General features: G+C 46.4%; 1 protein-coding gene across 1 annotated transcript; it reads right to left on the bottom strand.

The window, feature by feature from the left end:
* Window positions 1-816: 816 nt before the first annotated feature.
* Window positions 817-8,959, bottom strand: LOC114866087 (zinc fingers and homeoboxes protein 1-like). Its single transcript, XM_029167739.2, has 7 exons — window positions 8,601-8,959; window positions 7,811-8,437; window positions 7,242-7,368; window positions 5,205-6,431; window positions 4,966-5,097; window positions 3,768-4,147; window positions 817-3,299 (listed from the first exon to the last, which is right to left on the bottom strand). The coding sequence occupies exons 1-6, from the start codon at window positions 8,957-8,959 to the stop codon at window positions 3,776-3,778; spliced, it is 2,844 nt and encodes a 947-aa protein (XP_029023572.1). The 3' UTR covers window positions 817-3,299; window positions 3,768-3,775.
* Between the last annotated feature and the right edge of the window lie 7,362 nt (window positions 8,960-16,321).

The following is a 16,321-nucleotide window of genomic DNA, read 5'->3' as shown; positions in this document are numbered from 1 at the left end:
AACGAGATCTTATCTGGATGTTCTGACCTTTCTTTACAAAACAAAAGAAAAGAGACATTTAGTGCAGTTAAAAAGCGAGACGGGAAAAACTCGCTCAGTTACTGAAACGTCGTCGTGCCTCTCACACACACACACACACACACACACACACACACACTCTTATTACACTGTAAGTCAGTCATCCAGAAATAATTCAGTTCATCCTAAATTGCAGAGGTTGAGTTTGAAATGAAAAAAATACTTATTAAATGTAATAATTATGGTAATATTAATGTAAAGAAAACGGATCCACGTCAAATAATTTAGTGTTTATTTTTACTGATGCATTAATGTTTAAGCACCTCTAACGTTGAAGCAGCAGTGATCAAGCAAATGATTATATAAATGTGCTGCAGTAGAAAAATTAGAGATTAAGAGGAAACCTAAAGAGGAAATACAGTAACACTCAAATATTAACCTCCTCCATGAAATGAAACAAAACCGTATTTAGAGTAAACTGCTTTTTTATATATTATTATTTATTTATATAAAATACAAACACGATTCATATTTATTCACGTAAAAATTTTCACCCCTTCGAAATAAAAAAAAAATACATAACTAAACTTGATTTAAATCTGTTATATTTACTTGATTATCAGTGGTGCTTTACTGAAGCAGCAACGTGTTCCTTTTTCAATTTAAGACCAGAATTTACTTTGAGGTAAAACTGTCCAGATTAAAATCAGCACAGTTATTAAAGTAAAATATAAACTTCATGTAGAAATACCTCAGAGGCTGTAATTAAATAAAATAGGAAGGGGAGAAAGACTGGAGCTGTTTTCACCTTTTTTATTTTTTGCTTGCAGACAAAAAGATTTCCATAAAGTCCAGATATAATAAATAAATAAACGACTAAAAACTTGGCTATTAAAGCAATTTAAAGAATGGCAGAAAGGCTTAACTTTGCAAAATTACAGAGCTCATATAAGGATCCCATGTCATTAGAAAACCATTCACAATCAAAGAGACATTGATTTTACAGCTGACCACTGCTCTACCCGCTGATTGTTCTGTGGTTGCATATCCTAAGAGTCCTACACCGTCCGTAGACACAGGAAGAGAGCACAGAAAGCAAAGGAAAAGCTCATTTCTTCTTTTCCCCCACATATGAAAAGTTAAAAGGTTCCTGCAGGAACTGAGCCAAGTGCTTGTGATTTCTTGTCCCTAAAATATCGCCTGTATTTTCTGTGGAAACCCTGAAAGTTATTATTTAGTAGTTCACCCGTATCTGAACACACACTAATAACTATGTCTTCTGCTTTTTTCTTTACAAAGTGATTTGTTTACTTTGGTGGCAAGACAAATAAAAACACCATCTGAAAGACATAATTATTACTGTCGCTATGGTTTCATGCATACAGTATTGAAGGAGAAACCGAGTGTGGAGCTTAACGGACTGAGGTAAAGTTGCCTGGTTCCTGAAGTAGAGCACACATGCCTGCTGTTGTTTTCTAATCTTATGGACAAGAACACAATCAAAAGTGTTTGGGTTCATTTCCTTTTCAAGTCAGTCAACTGTGCTAAATCTGTAGTTTGAAATGATTTGAACAGAGAAGGACGAAGCCTTTCGCAGAGCTGGACGTTAAAGGAGAATCCACCTTCACAGTCGCATTCATGCCTGATATCAGCAGCGGTATTTCTATTCAGTGCCTCTTATCTCCTCCGGGTTTTCCTACATTTCCCAGGAGGCAGCAGGAGATTCTGGCTGCTCTTGGTGTCAACAGGATGACGAGCGTCTTCCTCGCTGGAGAGAAACCTTCCAGAGCCTGCTTAGGTGAGCCTTTGTTCTGCTGAACGGGTATTGACACCTTTCCTACTCTTTCATTCCCAGTTTTGTCTTTTAGCGTCTGGGGGGACTGATGCAGCACAAGCAGCTTATAGTTAGTTTTTCCATCCGTGCTGAAACAGATGCCTGATCGACCTTTTGTGAACCTGTCAGTCTGCTGCTGCCCTTTAACAGCCAACACTAGCTAAAGCCGGTTTTGACCTACTGAGCGACTGACAATGTTCGTATGAGTTTGTGGGTGGGTTCCATTGAATTTTTATGCCGTACTAATATGTATTAGTACCACAGCAAATCAGTGTGTTTCAGCCTTGTTACACTAATAAACAGTTTTTAAACATAGACATTAGCTGCAGAAACCTAATTTGAGCTGGACTCCAGTCGAAGTTTTCAAAATTTTGGCAGACTGATGCTGGTAGGAAACTCTGGAGTTAATGACTGTCCATTGTACGTGACTTTCTCATTGTACCATTGTAATTTAGTTCTATTATGCAGAGCATAATAACTCTGATTAGATGTTTGAGGAACACTGGTTGTTAAATAATGGGCAGAGCTGGAGAATTTACAGGTGGATTTCGCCTTTAAGTGTTAAACTCCTTGTTATCGTTCATCCTGGTCTTTTGTGTGGTTGCAGGTAAATTCAGAGTGATTTGATGTCATTGAAAGTGAATGGACCCAAACACCTAGAAACATGGAAATACCATTTTCAAAAGGAACTCATAATAAAATGTATAATGGACTCAGTTCCCATTATTTTACATCGTTCAGACTTTAGCAAATCACTTGGAAAAAGATTACAAAAAGTGAAAATATTGACGTGGAATTCCTTCCAGCTGTTTTTTTCTCTTTTTCAATTTTAAACAAAACGTATAAACTGAATGGCACTATGTTCAATAGTCTATTCACAAAAACAGTGTGGGTTTTAAAAATCTTTTCTTTTAGATCAGAAAAGTTTGTTTGGGGAGAGCAGACAGAAAATTGATGGTTCCTGATACTCTGAAAAATGTTTATTAATGAGAAAACCATGCAAAGCCTCACCTCTTTTTCCTTTATACAAAGCTTATCTTAAAACATGATATTTTTGTAAGAAAAATGACAACGGGCCAAACTGAAAGCCCCGCCATTCTTGCCAAAATAAAAGCCTCATTTGTACAGGAGCAGAGCTTGAACTTACTCACGGCGGAGTTTGGCAAGATGCGTCGCCCTGCTCGTTCACGTGGTCCCCACAGTTCAGCCCCTACAGACCGAATGCTGAGGCTTCGTCCATGAGCTCAGCTCCACTGTCTCAGTGCTTCTCAGCTCCATCAGGACCCAAAGAGCGTCTCAAAGGCACAAAACCGTAGTTTTAGTCGCACATGATCCGTGTGAGCTGTGATTCTGTCTGAACGTCCTGTCGCCATCTTTAGGTCCCGACCCGCCAGCTGAGAAACACTGACATTCCGTCCTCTCTGCGGTGGGGGAAGCAATGTGGAATCTGTCGGATGAAACCAGATGAAATCAACCACATGTGCTGAACACAATGTTCCAGATGCTGCTTATGAGACGTCGGCTTCAATTTAAAGACAATTTTCTGTCTCGAAAGAAAATAAATCTCATTCTGAACAAGATGTCCTGTAACACAAAGACCTGTATTTTACTGGATAATACAAATCTTAACTCAGGATAAGGATCTGGTATTAAGTCAAATCCTTTAATATAAGAAGTGGGAGCAGGTTAAGTTCCTGGTAATTAACTGTAGGAAGCGACTGTGTGGAACTGATCTGAATATTTTTAGGAGGAAAGCACCTGAGATATTCTATTTGTTTGCTTTATTGGAATGTCATAGTGATTAACACATGGGTGCAAAGAAACGTGGACTTCTTCCATGTTACAGCTTATTTAATATTATTTTAAAAACTGATTTTACTTTAAACTGTGGTGTGATTGTGGAGCTGACGCTCACCTGTCTGCTCATGTCTGCTCTTCTGCCTGAGGCTGTGATTGGCTGACACCTTCAGCTTCCTCCTGGATGGCCTCCTCCTCTTCCTCCTCATTACAGTCCTCGTCATCTGAAGCATCCTCTCCTTGTTCCTTCACCTCCATCTCTCCTTCGCTGTCTCCTTGCTCTGCTGCTGCCTCCTCCTCCTCTTCTTCCTCGCCCTCTGAGTCCTCGTCACTGAATGGCTCTTTACCCTCCTCCACTCTCTTGGCCGTCTCAGAGAACCAGTCCCTCACCTGCTCGTAGCTCATACTGGACTTTGTCACCAGATCATCCAGATCTTTCTCGCTTAGGCCTCTGTGTTTGAGGTAGTAGTCCTTCAGAAACTCTTTACCGGACTTTGCCTGCAAGAGAAAGACATTATGCTTGTTTACGTGTTTTCTCTGATCTGCCAGCGCGTGCTATGAGACTATCTCTTAGTATCTAAATGCACTTCACTGGGCACATACACTGGATTAGTAAGAACAATGTCTCAACCACTGTTAAAACTAATTAAATAGGCTCCTTAATCTGCTGAAGTGGCTTAATCACAATACCTAGTGTTTTGTTAGCGACTAGAGTTTTTATTTCTACATTTACATCTACATTAAATGTCCACCAGTGGCTCGTTTATCGGTTTGTTTCAGTGTAAAACCAGGCTCTTCAGTAATAACTGATGCTGTCTGTCTACTTTGCAACATGTTTTTGATGCTGCGAGTCAAACGGTTTGACCTGCATCTGTTTAGCTAAAGTCAACATGTCCTGGAGCAATGGAGTCTCAAACTGAGGGCCCCTCGCTTTTCTCTACACGCTCCGGATGCTTCATTATAACTTTCACAATGAACCAAATTAAGTCTGAACAAAATGACTTTGCCAGACTATTGTACACTCCACAGTATGAAGGGCCAACCCATCTCTTGGGTTATGTTGGTTATGATTGGTAAACACTGATGTTGTAGCTTTAAGCTTTGTGAACATTTTTCTCACTGCTGTAATCTCCTGTACACAGTAATCCTGCTCTAAAGGAAGTACACAGCACATTATAATCTAATCCAGTTCTTGTAATAATTATTTTGTTTGTTTTTTTATCTATAACGATCGCCTCTCTCTGAATTAACCATTTCAGAAGGAAGCATTGAATAATAACACTTGTTACAGCAGCAGATAGAAAGCATACGCAGACCTTGATGGAGGTGGCGCCCCCCTGTGGAGAACGTTTGCAGGGATATGGCCGGCGTGTCCTCCTGGACCAACCCCTAAAGCGCTTTCTGGACTTTTTCTGGCTCTTGGCTCCACCATTTAACGCCTCATCCACCTTCAAAATATTTAGTTTTTCAGATAAGGGCAGAAACAGAAGAACCACTATGACGTGATGAGTATTTCCCACAGTTCACCATTATCCAGCACGTTTGGTAGTTTTACCTTTCCACTCTGGTAGAGGTAGTACCACTTGAGGTTGCTGTTCTTGCAGGCGTAGCGAGTGTCTCCGAACCAGTTGACGATGTAGGACCTGGGCAGACCGCTGTCGTCCGCCATCTGGTCGTACTCCTCAGACGTCGGCCACTGAGTGCGGACGAAGGCCTTCTTCAGGATGTGCAGCTGCTCTGGTGTTTTCTTCACCAACTTTCTGCCACTGGGGGAGGTGATGTGCCTCTCCTGAGCGGAGGATGACGGCAGGCCTGAAGGATTCTCATTCTCTGCGTCGTCTTCGCCATCTTCGTCCTTCGGTGTTGCTGAAGGCAGCTTCCGCCTCTCAGTGAACCAGGCGTCTACCTCGCGCCTCGTTAACTTCGTCTCTGCTCGCAGACGGCTCAGCTCCTCGTCTGAGGGCATTTCTGATTTCTGGAAGCTGGCCTCCAGGATGAGCAGCTGCTCTGGTGTCTTTTCCTTGAACTTCTGTGGAGTGAAATCGGGAAAAGCGTGGCGAAATTTGACCCGCGGGTCGCTGGAGGGTGCTGATGACCCAGGGGCGTTGGCAGTAGTCGGGGAGGAGTCGCTGGCGTCGTCACTGGAGTCGATGACAATGGTGGTGGTGCTGCCAGTGGGGTTGCTGCCGTCGCTAAGGCTGCAGCTGTTGCTCCCCCCTCGCCCTCCTCCGAGCACTGCAGCTCTGCTGGACGAGGCCTCGCTGCTCAGCAGGACACTGTGGTGGTCCTTAGAGTTCCTCTGGTTGTATCGCGTGTCGCTGAACCACTTCTTTATTGCTCGTTTGGACAGTTTGGTGACCTGCATCAGTCGTGATATCTCCGCCTCGGTGGCAAACTGCCTCCTGCCGTAACTCGCCTTCAGCTCCGCCAGCTGCTCCTTGGACTTCTTGGGCTTGGTCGCTCCTGCGTCCAAACTGAGCGGCATGTTGGCTGAAGACACTGACGTTTCAGTCTTTGATTCTGAGGTCAGTGGTTCGGCAGCTTTGTTCTGGTTTCCAGGAACTCCTGCAACCGTCAAAGTGATTGGAGAGGCAACGGGCACGGTGCTGCTGTTGCCAGCAACCTGAGTGAGGACGAGTCCCGGCTGGCCGACGATCTGACACGTCTGGAATATGGACTGCAGGCCGTTTGTGGCTGCGGCGATGTTGGCAGGGATGACGGTAATGGTCTGAGGGACAGTCTGCACTGTGCCGTTAAACTTCTTCCTCCTTGCTTCCTCCACCTGTGGAAGGAAACAAAGAGCTTCACATCATTTAACCATTAACAGATTAACAACATAACTGAGGAACAGTACAAACGAGTCAGGAGATGGTGGCAAACTGGTGTGAGGTCAGAATTACTGAACATTGTCCAGACAGAAAAGCTTATAACTGAATAAACAAATATCAGAATACACAGCATTATTTGAAACTGATTCATTTGTGTCCACCTCAGTTATTAAACATTTCATTTACAGAAGCTTGTTTGCGATGACCAGAGACCCAAACACCTCATTTCAAATCAGAACAGCTTTCCTCCATACAAAACATGGCATAGATGCACAAACAGCACAAGACTGACTACAAAATACAAGCAAAACTATTTTTAAAAAAAACAAAAAAAACAGAGCGAGGCGCCTTCATCAGCTCAGAGATGATTGGACTACAGCCAGTCAACAAAAATGTATTTTTTGAAGTGATTTGCTAAAACAACTCACAGTCAGCAAAACTGTTGCTTAAATTGGAGATTTTGGGTCAGTCAAAATAAAACCCAAGGACTTTCTCCTCGTTCCTTTTCTGAGTGGCCTTCAATGATAAGGTACTAAACAATAGAATGTGCTCCTCCCGCAGCAGTCACATACAAAAGCATTTTATCTCAACCTCACTGCAGCAGACACAGAAATGTCAGCTCATTTTTCATTCGAATTTGCTGCCCGTCTCCTTATTGACACAGAAGTGGAAGCAAATGTGAATTTTGAGATGCAACACTGACATTTAAGTTGTGATGTGAGCAGCTTCAGTCAGGGTGTGAAAGCATCCTGTGAGGCACCAACCTCCTCTGGTGTCCAGCTGACTCCGTGCTTCAGCCTCTGAGCAGAAAACCAGACTTTAATCTGCTCCTCGCTGAACTTTGTCTGAGACGACAAGCCCATGATCTCAGACACAGAGGGATACGGAAACCTGCCAACACAAGCTGGAGTATGACGAGGGTAAACGACAACACGAAGAATCACAGACAGTTTAAACTAAGAATCATAGCACGTAACTCAACTGAGTGGAATATATGCAGATTGAGTGTTTTGAGTCTGTACTGTCCACACACAATAGAAAGCGTGCTCAGATGTTGATTTCGTGTCTGTTCTTGCAAACATGTAAACGTGCAGAGACTCGAAAGCTGCTGCTGGCGGCTGCTCCATCACACAACAGAAAGTCGTGTTTACTTTGTCAGCGCTCCCTTTCATTGCCACAAGAACAACTCCAGATAGGAAATAAACAGTGAGGTGATTGCTGGAATTCTCATTGAAATGACCTGGAAACACTGAGACGATTTTGCTTTTCCAATATTGTGTAGTGAGAGGCATATTAACATGTTGATGTATTTAACTGTAGTCAAAGCTCTTACCTGTTGTAGGCGCTGACCAGTAGCACGTTGTTGTCCATGGCTGTGTTGTAGGTGGGGATGCTGCTGATGGGGATGAGGAGCTGAGTCTGGGTCTGTGTGCTGCTCTGCTGGTTCTGCAGAGCTGAGAGGACCTGCGCCAGCGTCCCGGGAGGCAGCACGGCACCGCCGCTGGAGCCGCTTTTAATCTGCAGCACATTGGGGTTGTTGACCACGATGCTCTGAGGGACGGCCTGGACCTGCAGCGGTGTGGAGACGGGGATGAGACGGGGGGTGACGGCAGCAGGCGTCATGGGGGCGGGCGACAGCGTGGGCGGCTCCTTGTTCTCGTCATCCTCGTCGTCACTCTCCACCTTGATGACGTCGTTGGCGGCCATCTTGTGTGCAACGCAGAACTTCTTGGGCTCCGTCCTGCTCTTGATCCTCATGATGGGGGTCTTGCTGAAGGCGATGCCTTTCCGGGATGTGTCCTCTGCCTCGTCATCCTCCTCTTTGATGAAGCTGCCGTCGAAGGTGAGGTCATTAACCGTCTGCTGAAAGATGGTCTCGTTGTTCCTCTTCACCATGGTCCTAGTGAAGTTGTCCTCCCCTGGGTGGAGGCGCGCATTGTGGGCCAGCAGGGTGTCGTAACTACCAGGCAAGAAATGTAAGTAAATATGTCTTTAATGGATTCATTGAAAATATATTGTCTTCAACCCAGTAATAGCAAGTTTAGACATTATATGAATAGAAATAATATTTGATGGTAAAATGTCTACTAACAAAACGTAACATAAACTATGGTCAGACACACCTCTTGGTGTGGTAGTCACACTCCATGCAGACGTAGGAGGTGTTGAGGACGACGTCGGGATGCTCTGTGTCCACATGCATGGTGAACAGGTTGAGCTCTGACGTCTGGAAGCTGCAGTATTTGCACTCATAGCCGCCCTCTGCCATGTTCAGGTCCAGATAGTGGTCCGACACCGGCGTGACGTCAGCCTCCTCACCTCGCGCCTCCAACGCAGCAGGAACCTCAGAGGAAACCGTGGCTACGCCGTTACTGGTCTCCAGTTCTGCTACATCCTCCATATCCTCCATCTCCTGATCTGACTCCACGGTGTCTCGTGGAGGAACCATGCACGGGGTGGTGGACTTCCTCCTGCTCGCCATCCTCAGAGTCGGTAAGTGCTGTGTATAGCTAATTACTAACGCTCTCAGTTCAAGTCGTCCTGTTGTGGCTCCATAAAGTAGAAACGTTTCCTTTCTGTTATCTTTAAGTCCTGCAGACAAAAAATAACGTTATTAGAATCCACAGCATGACATCAAGGATGTGTTTAGGTGCAGATAGACTACAAGCTGTAGCTATAAAGAAGTACATTTAATTCCAGAAAGTTATTTGTTATTGGCCAAGACAAAAAGAAACCAATTATCTAAATGACTTCAGACACCTCCTGTTTTCTCTTGATACAGTGTAAGGGGCTTTTGGTATTTCATACATTTTACTTTTTTATGTGAATGATAACGCTGTCATGGAGATGTGTGATTGGCCACTAATTTATTCTGGAGTGTAGCAAAAGGCTTAATCAGATGGCCTCAATACTAAACGAACAAAGACTGAAGTGACACAGGGTCTGGGTCCTCCAGACGCCTGATCTCAACATTGATGAGCTGGGACACCCACCTGTTCAGGTGAATCAGTGAGAGTCAGTGGGCCAAGAGGCTGATTTTTATAACACTTCAAAATTAAGTTTATCCAAAATAACAGCTTCCCATGGAGTATCATACATCTTTTACATGTAACTAATGCATGTGTCTCAACATTGTAGACAGATTTCTTGTGTGAGAAACTGGTACTAGTCAGTAAATAATTTCTGTTGAACAATCTTACTTGGCTCTAATTTGCAATATCAAAATCTGGATTGTTTTTATATCTTACGCTGCTGTTATCAGTTTATTAATGTGTATAAACTATAACACAATTATATCTATAACACTGGGTTGGGAATTTAGTTATTATTTGTGAAAATAAATAAATGGCATTTTGACCTTTTGGTCGAATGATTCCACAGTTCAATCAGTCATTTATGGACGAGTTGGAACCCTCCTGTTGGACCCAGGAGGTCACTGGATGCTGAGCTCCATTCATTCATGGACGCTCATATTCTCACGCTGATTGTTACTGTTTATTTACATATCTTACAGTTTACTCTGCCTGGAATGAAAAACTTGACGCACGTTTCATTTGAGTAAAACGGACGCGATAGCAGAGAAGCAGCTTATGAGAGAACTTTTCAGGAGTTTGGGTCAGAACGTGGACGTCTGCAGCCCGAATGACGCTCAGAACCAGCGACCCACGCGGAGGCTGCTCTTTCTGGCCGTCACACGCTGGAAAGCTCCAGCTGCCGCAGCTCACGGAGGGAGGAACGGCCGTCAAACTCCGGCTAACAGCAGCTAGCTAAACACTGCGTGCGTTTCACGGCCGCTCTCCACAAGTGGCGGCGTCCCAGCAGGCAGCCCGGCTAGCGGCGCGGCTAAGTGCGTTAGCTCGGCGTGTGTTTACCTGGCCCACTGGCTCCCGCTGACCTGCATCGCCTGACAAACCTTAGCTAGCAGGCTGCAGCACCGCGTTAGCCTCTGGTCATACGCAGTCTTCCGCCTTTTACCAAAATACACCGAGGAGCCCATCTGCTTCAGCCGGACGCGAGCCGCGCTGACGGCCGGGGAACACGCTACCTACGGCCCGCTGGCTCCGCTGTGGGTTACCGGCGCCGCGGCTCGCATCGTTCCCCTGTTGCTGCCTTAATAAAAAAGAGAGTTTATTAAAAAAGGCTCCGAGAGTTCCACGAATCTGAAGATGGCCATCTTTTATAGCGCCGCCGCAAGCGAGCAACGGCCCCGACGCGTGTCCGGTTTGGACGTGTCAAAATAAAAGCTCCAGATAAATAATTCGATTTCAGACATAAAAAAAACAACACAAATAAAAATGTGTAAATAATAACTTAATTAACTGAAGGTTATTAGTAGAAAACATTTTGAACATTCAGCTGGGTGCTATGCAATTCACTTAATGGGGATTCCGTTTTTTTGACTGACTGAAGAAAATGTCTTTGTTTTAACCACAATATAATCAAAACTACTAAACAAAGCATGAGTCTATTCTTCTAATATATTGACACACGATAGACCTACGCCATATTTAAGAGGAAAATGTTTTCACTTGTCGTTCTGTAAATGCATTTTGATATGTCAAGTCAAGAATGGCTTAGAGGACATTGTTGGAGATGTTGTTACACACAAAAAACTGCATAAAACAATTGTTTTACAATTTAACAGAAAATAAAGTTGCATTTTTCTCTCCTAATCATACAAATTGTTTAACATCTGCATGTGAGCATGCTCACACATTTTTTTAATTTAAATTAATTACCCACATACTGATAAACTCTGATATTTTAGCTAAAATGTAAAGCAGTAGTTAATTTAAAAAACACTAATTGTAAAAACATCATTAATAAAATCATACTGCAGGCTTTTGCTCTTTATTTTGGAGGCGTCCGTTCCAGGCTGTTCTGGGATCAGTTTGGTAGGTTTGCTGTTTTTTTTTCCCAGATCAGCGTCGGGGCGTCAGGTTCATGTGCGTGGTGACGTCACAGGTCGACGCCAGGAGTCATTTCCAAGTACTGTGTACTAGCGCTGTAATACAGCGTGTGCTGTAATTCAGCAACAAGTTAGAGTGACTTGAATATGTTTGATTTATTCTTTAGCGATTTAACTGTAAACCATGTGAGAAGTAAAGGTTTTACATAAACTACATTGGAAGATTAGAAACCTTTCGTTTTTTTTCTTTTCTTCTCCTCACCAGTAAAACTCACCAGTGAACTCACTGCAGCTCATCACATATGACTCATATACACAAAACACTGTATTGTTGCTCACTGTATGACCGTCCTCATACAAAATCTATGGAGAAAGTTTAGCATGACTTAAACAACCTGGTGTATTCCAGGTTTAACTGCAGAAACAACGTGAAGAAGAAGAACCCGTATCCACTGACGTTGGACCGTCTGTCGCACCTGAATCAGCTCTGTCTTGTGTTCGTCTCTGCGTCTGGAGATGCACTGAACCAGCAGAGCGTAGAGCTTCTGCAGCGCCTCCACCTCAGCGGCCTCCGTCTTCTCCACCGCTCTGCTCTCAGCGTCTGAAGGGCCACAGGAGCAGCTCTCTGTGCTCCATCTCACTGCAGCCGCGTGGAGTTGTCACATCACACACTCACCTTCATTTGGCAGCGATCGACCGCCAGCACTGGGGTTTGATCTCCCAGGATCCCTGCAGCTCCGTCGGTGTTAAACAGCTGCTCCCGCTCCAGAGTGGCCTTGTTATGCTTCTCTGAGGAGGAGATGAAGGTCTGGATGAGTTATGTCACCTTCACTCAGACCTCAGGAGGCTTTGGCCTGTTGGAGCAGGTGCAGCAGCAGCCCAGTGAAGGCTTGTTAGCTGCTAATCTGCTCAAACTGAATGCGTCCAGCCTCGGGTTCTGGTGCTGGGGAGTCTTTGAAGCTGAGGTTTGACTCCTGAGGTTCTGCCTCGTTCTGGGGATGCTGTCATTCAGCTGCTCTCTGACATGGTGGATGAGGCAGGCTCGGCAAACCCCCGGGGCTCCACTTGGTCTTTGGAGGTGGTTTGAGGCACTTTTTCTGGTCGCTGGTATAAGAGAGGAAACGAGGATGAAGGGAGAAGATGTCAGGCCTGGTTCCTGCGCTGCCTCATTCATCTGCACTCTCCTCTTCAAAGCACGGCTGAAGCTCCTTGTTTTCTGTCTGTCTGTGATGCTTTAGACGCTGCAGCTTCTGGTCCTTCTAGCGTCATCTTCACTTATTTACCCTTAACGCCTTCATGTCACCTGAAGGATGAAACTAGTAAGTTTTCTCTAATATACAAGTAACATGAGTACATGAGAAACAGCCTCCTGTGTGTTTATGATGCTACTACTGAGTAGCAGCGCTAATTACTGGTTCTTGGCAGTAAACAAACATGGTTCATGGTTGACTTACCCTGAGGTCGAGAGCCGTGTCTGCTGAACGCTGAGCTGCCAACGCCAGCAGCCTCCTCTGGGTTCACCTCTGCCCCACAGAAAAAAGCTGCCAACAGAGACGGTCTCAGAGGTCACGTCGTGTTTAGGATGCAGCAGCTCGTCGAGGAGTTGTTTCCTTCACCTCAACCACACAGAATAAACGCATTTCAGGAAGGTTCACCTCTGTTTACTCGAGCTTCCCTCATCTCTTCACAGACTTTTTCAAAGTCTTGGTCCTTGTCGTCTCTGATGATAGCTGATGATAAGAATAAGAATAAGAAAACCTTTAATAGTCCTGCAGTGGGGAAATTACCTCTCACAACAGCAGTACAGATGAGCAAGAATACAGGTACAGAACAGTTTGTGTTGGCACAGTACAAAGCAGTACAGTACAGTTAGAGTGAGTATGAGGTCATTGCAGGGTTATTGCACAGTAATGGGTATAAGATTTGTACCGGTAACAATATACATGATTGTTCACAGATTTACACAAATATTGTGCAGAGCAGGTTGCTATATAAACCACTGATGTAGTGGGTGAGTGACTGTGGTGGGATGTGGTCAACAGTTCTGATTGTACAGTCTGACAGCAGCAGGTAGGAAGGATCTACGATATCTCTCCTTCACACAGCGAGGGTGGATCAGTCTGCTACTGAAGCTGCTCTCCAGAGCAGACAGTGACTCCTCCAGTGGGTGAGAGACCTGGTCCATGATGGATGTCAGTTTAGCCAGGACCCTTCTTCTCACCCACCTCCTGCACCGTGTCCAGAGTGCAGCCCAGGACAGAGCTGGACCTCTTGATGATCCTGTCCAGTCTCTTCCTGTCCCTCACTGTGATGCTGCTGCTCCATCAGACCACGCCGTACAGGACGGCTGATGCCACCACAGAGTCATAGAAGGTCTTCAGGAGTGGCCCCTCACTCCAAAAGACTCCTCAGCAGGTAGAGTCTGCTCTGACCCTTCCTGTACAGTGCATCCGTGTTATGAGTCCAGTCCAGTTTATTGTTCAGATGCACTCCCAGGTACTTGTAAGAGTCCACTCTCTCAATGTCCCTTCTCTGGATGTGCATCGGTGGAATGACAGCAGGCTGCCGTCTGCGGAAATCCACCACCATCTCCTTCGTTTTCCCTGCATTGATCAGGAGGTGGTTCCGCTGGCACCAGTCCACAAAGTTCTGAGTGAGTGCTCTGTACTCTGCATCGTCATCATCTGTGATCAGTCCGACGATCGCAGAGTCATCAGAGAACTTCTGCAGAACACAGCTGTCCGTGTTGTGCCTGAAGTCTGACGTGTAGAGGGTGAAAAGGAAGGGGGCCAGTACAGTCCCCTGTGGGGCCCCCACACTGCACTCCCCCCACTCCGTCAGATGAAGGTCCACACCAGCCTCCCCCAGTTTGTGTTTCAGAAGCACCGGCTGGATGGTGTTGAAGGCACTGGAGAAGTCAAAGAACATGATCCTCACAGTGCTGCCGGGCTTCTCTAGGTGGGAAAGGGCTCGATGTAGGAGGAAGATGACGGCGTCGTCTGCTCCTATGCCGTGTCGGTAGGCGAACTGCAGCGGGTCCAGGTAGGTTCCCACCGCAGAGCGGAGGTGACCCAGGACCAGTCTCTCCAGTGTCTTCATCAGGTGTGATGTCAGAGCCACTGGTCTGAAGCTGCTGGGGTCTTTGGCGTGCGGTGTCTTGGGCACTGGTACCACGCAGGAGGTCTTCCAGAGCTGTGCTACCACCCTCAGCTTGAGGCTCAGGTTGAAGACATGCTCCATAACTCCACACAGTTCGCCTGCACAGGACTTAAGGAGTCTGGAGCTGATGCCGTCTGGTCCAGCTGCTTTCCTGGCCTTGATCTTCCTGAGCTCACTTCTCATCTGGGTGCTGGAGAAGGATAGGGTTTGAGGGGGTGTCTCAGTGTGGTGTGAAGTGAGGGGGTGTGGTTGGGATGAGTCACCAGTCGTCAGGGCTGAGGGTAGAGGGCTTTGTGTAAAGGTGTGAAGGGCTGTGGGGGCTGGTAATCCAGTGGTATGAGGTGACAAGAGGTTCGGAGGCAGCTGCTGGGAGGTGTGAGTGGGTGCTTGGTCAAACCTATTAAAGTGTGAGTTCAGCTCGTTGACCCAGCTCAGGTCCCCCTCAGCCTGTGGGTGTGGAGCTTTGAAGCCTGAGATGGTTTTCAGGCTCCTCCACACCTCACTGACATTGTTCTGCTGCAGCTGCTCCTCCATCTTCCTCCTGTAGCTGGACTTCCCCTCACGGATTTTCCTCCTCAGCTCCTCCCTGTCCCCTGATTTAAATGCTCTCTTCTTCTCCTTTAGCAGAGCTTTAATATCAGGGGTGACCCACGGCTTGCTGTTGGTGAAACACCGAACCCGCCTGGTGGGAACGGTGTTTTCCCAGCAGAAGTTGATGTAATCCGTTACACAGTCTGTTATTGCGTTAATGTCCTCCCCATGTGGCTCGCAGAGCTCCGTCCACACAGTGGTGTTTAAAACAGTCCCTGAGAGCCTCCTCGCTCTCAGCTGTCCACCTCTTCACTGTGCGGGGCACCACCGGCTGCCTGTGTACAACAGGTTTATACACAGGCAGGAGATGCAGGATGTTGTGGTCAGCTCTGCCCAGCGGTGGGAGGGAGGATGCAGCGTAGGCCTCTTTGGTGTTGGCATAGAATAAGTCCAGTGTTTTATTGTCTCTGGTGGGGCAGGTCACATACTGGGTGTATGTAGGCAGAGCAGCTGAAGGAGGTGCATGGTTAAAGTCCCCAGAGATCAGGAAGAGGGCCTGTGGGTGCTGTGTTTGCAGCCTGCTGGTGACTGAGAGCAGGGTCTCAAAAGCTGTGTCAGCGTTAGCGGAGGGTGGGACGTACACAGCAATTATTATAACGTGTGTGAACTCCCGTGGCAGGTAGAATGGCCTCAGCTCAATGTCTCTGTTACACAGCTTCATTTTGACAGTGCAATGTCGTGGCATACACCACCTGATGTTCACAAACACAGCCAGACCCCCTCCCTTCCTCTTACCGCTGTTCTCCGTTCTGTCCGCACGTAGCAGATGAAAATTGTCCAGTGCGACAGTCGAGTCCGGGATGAGTGACGTCAGCCAGGTCTCCGTGAACAGCAGGACGCTGCTCGTTCTGTACTCCAGCTGGTGCCGTGTGAGCGCCGCGAGCTCGTCGATCTTGTTGGGGAGAGATCTCACGTTCCCCATGATGACGGAGGGGACAGCGGGCCTGAAGCGTCTCGTTTTCTCCCGTCGTAGTTTTCCGGCGCGGCGGTTTTTCACCAGCCCCTCAGCGGTGATCTCGTGTCTGTCTCTGGGCAGAACTACGGCGCTGCGCAGCGCAATCACCTGCTCCGCGGTGTAAACAATGCGCGCTCTGACCCCGACGCACATCGTAGCTTTAAAAACAGCGTTTGTACTGCGCCAAACTTAGAAAAACTATGTAAAAGCTGTGTACAGGTTGTGTACAC

Source organism: Betta splendens, chromosome 11, assembly GCF_900634795.4.
Source record: "Betta splendens chromosome 11, fBetSpl5.4, whole genome shotgun sequence".
Lineage (NCBI taxonomy): Eukaryota > Metazoa > Chordata > Actinopteri > Anabantiformes > Osphronemidae > Betta > Betta splendens.
Note: the sequence above shows the minus strand (reverse complement) of the source record. Positions and strands in the feature narration are given on the sequence as shown.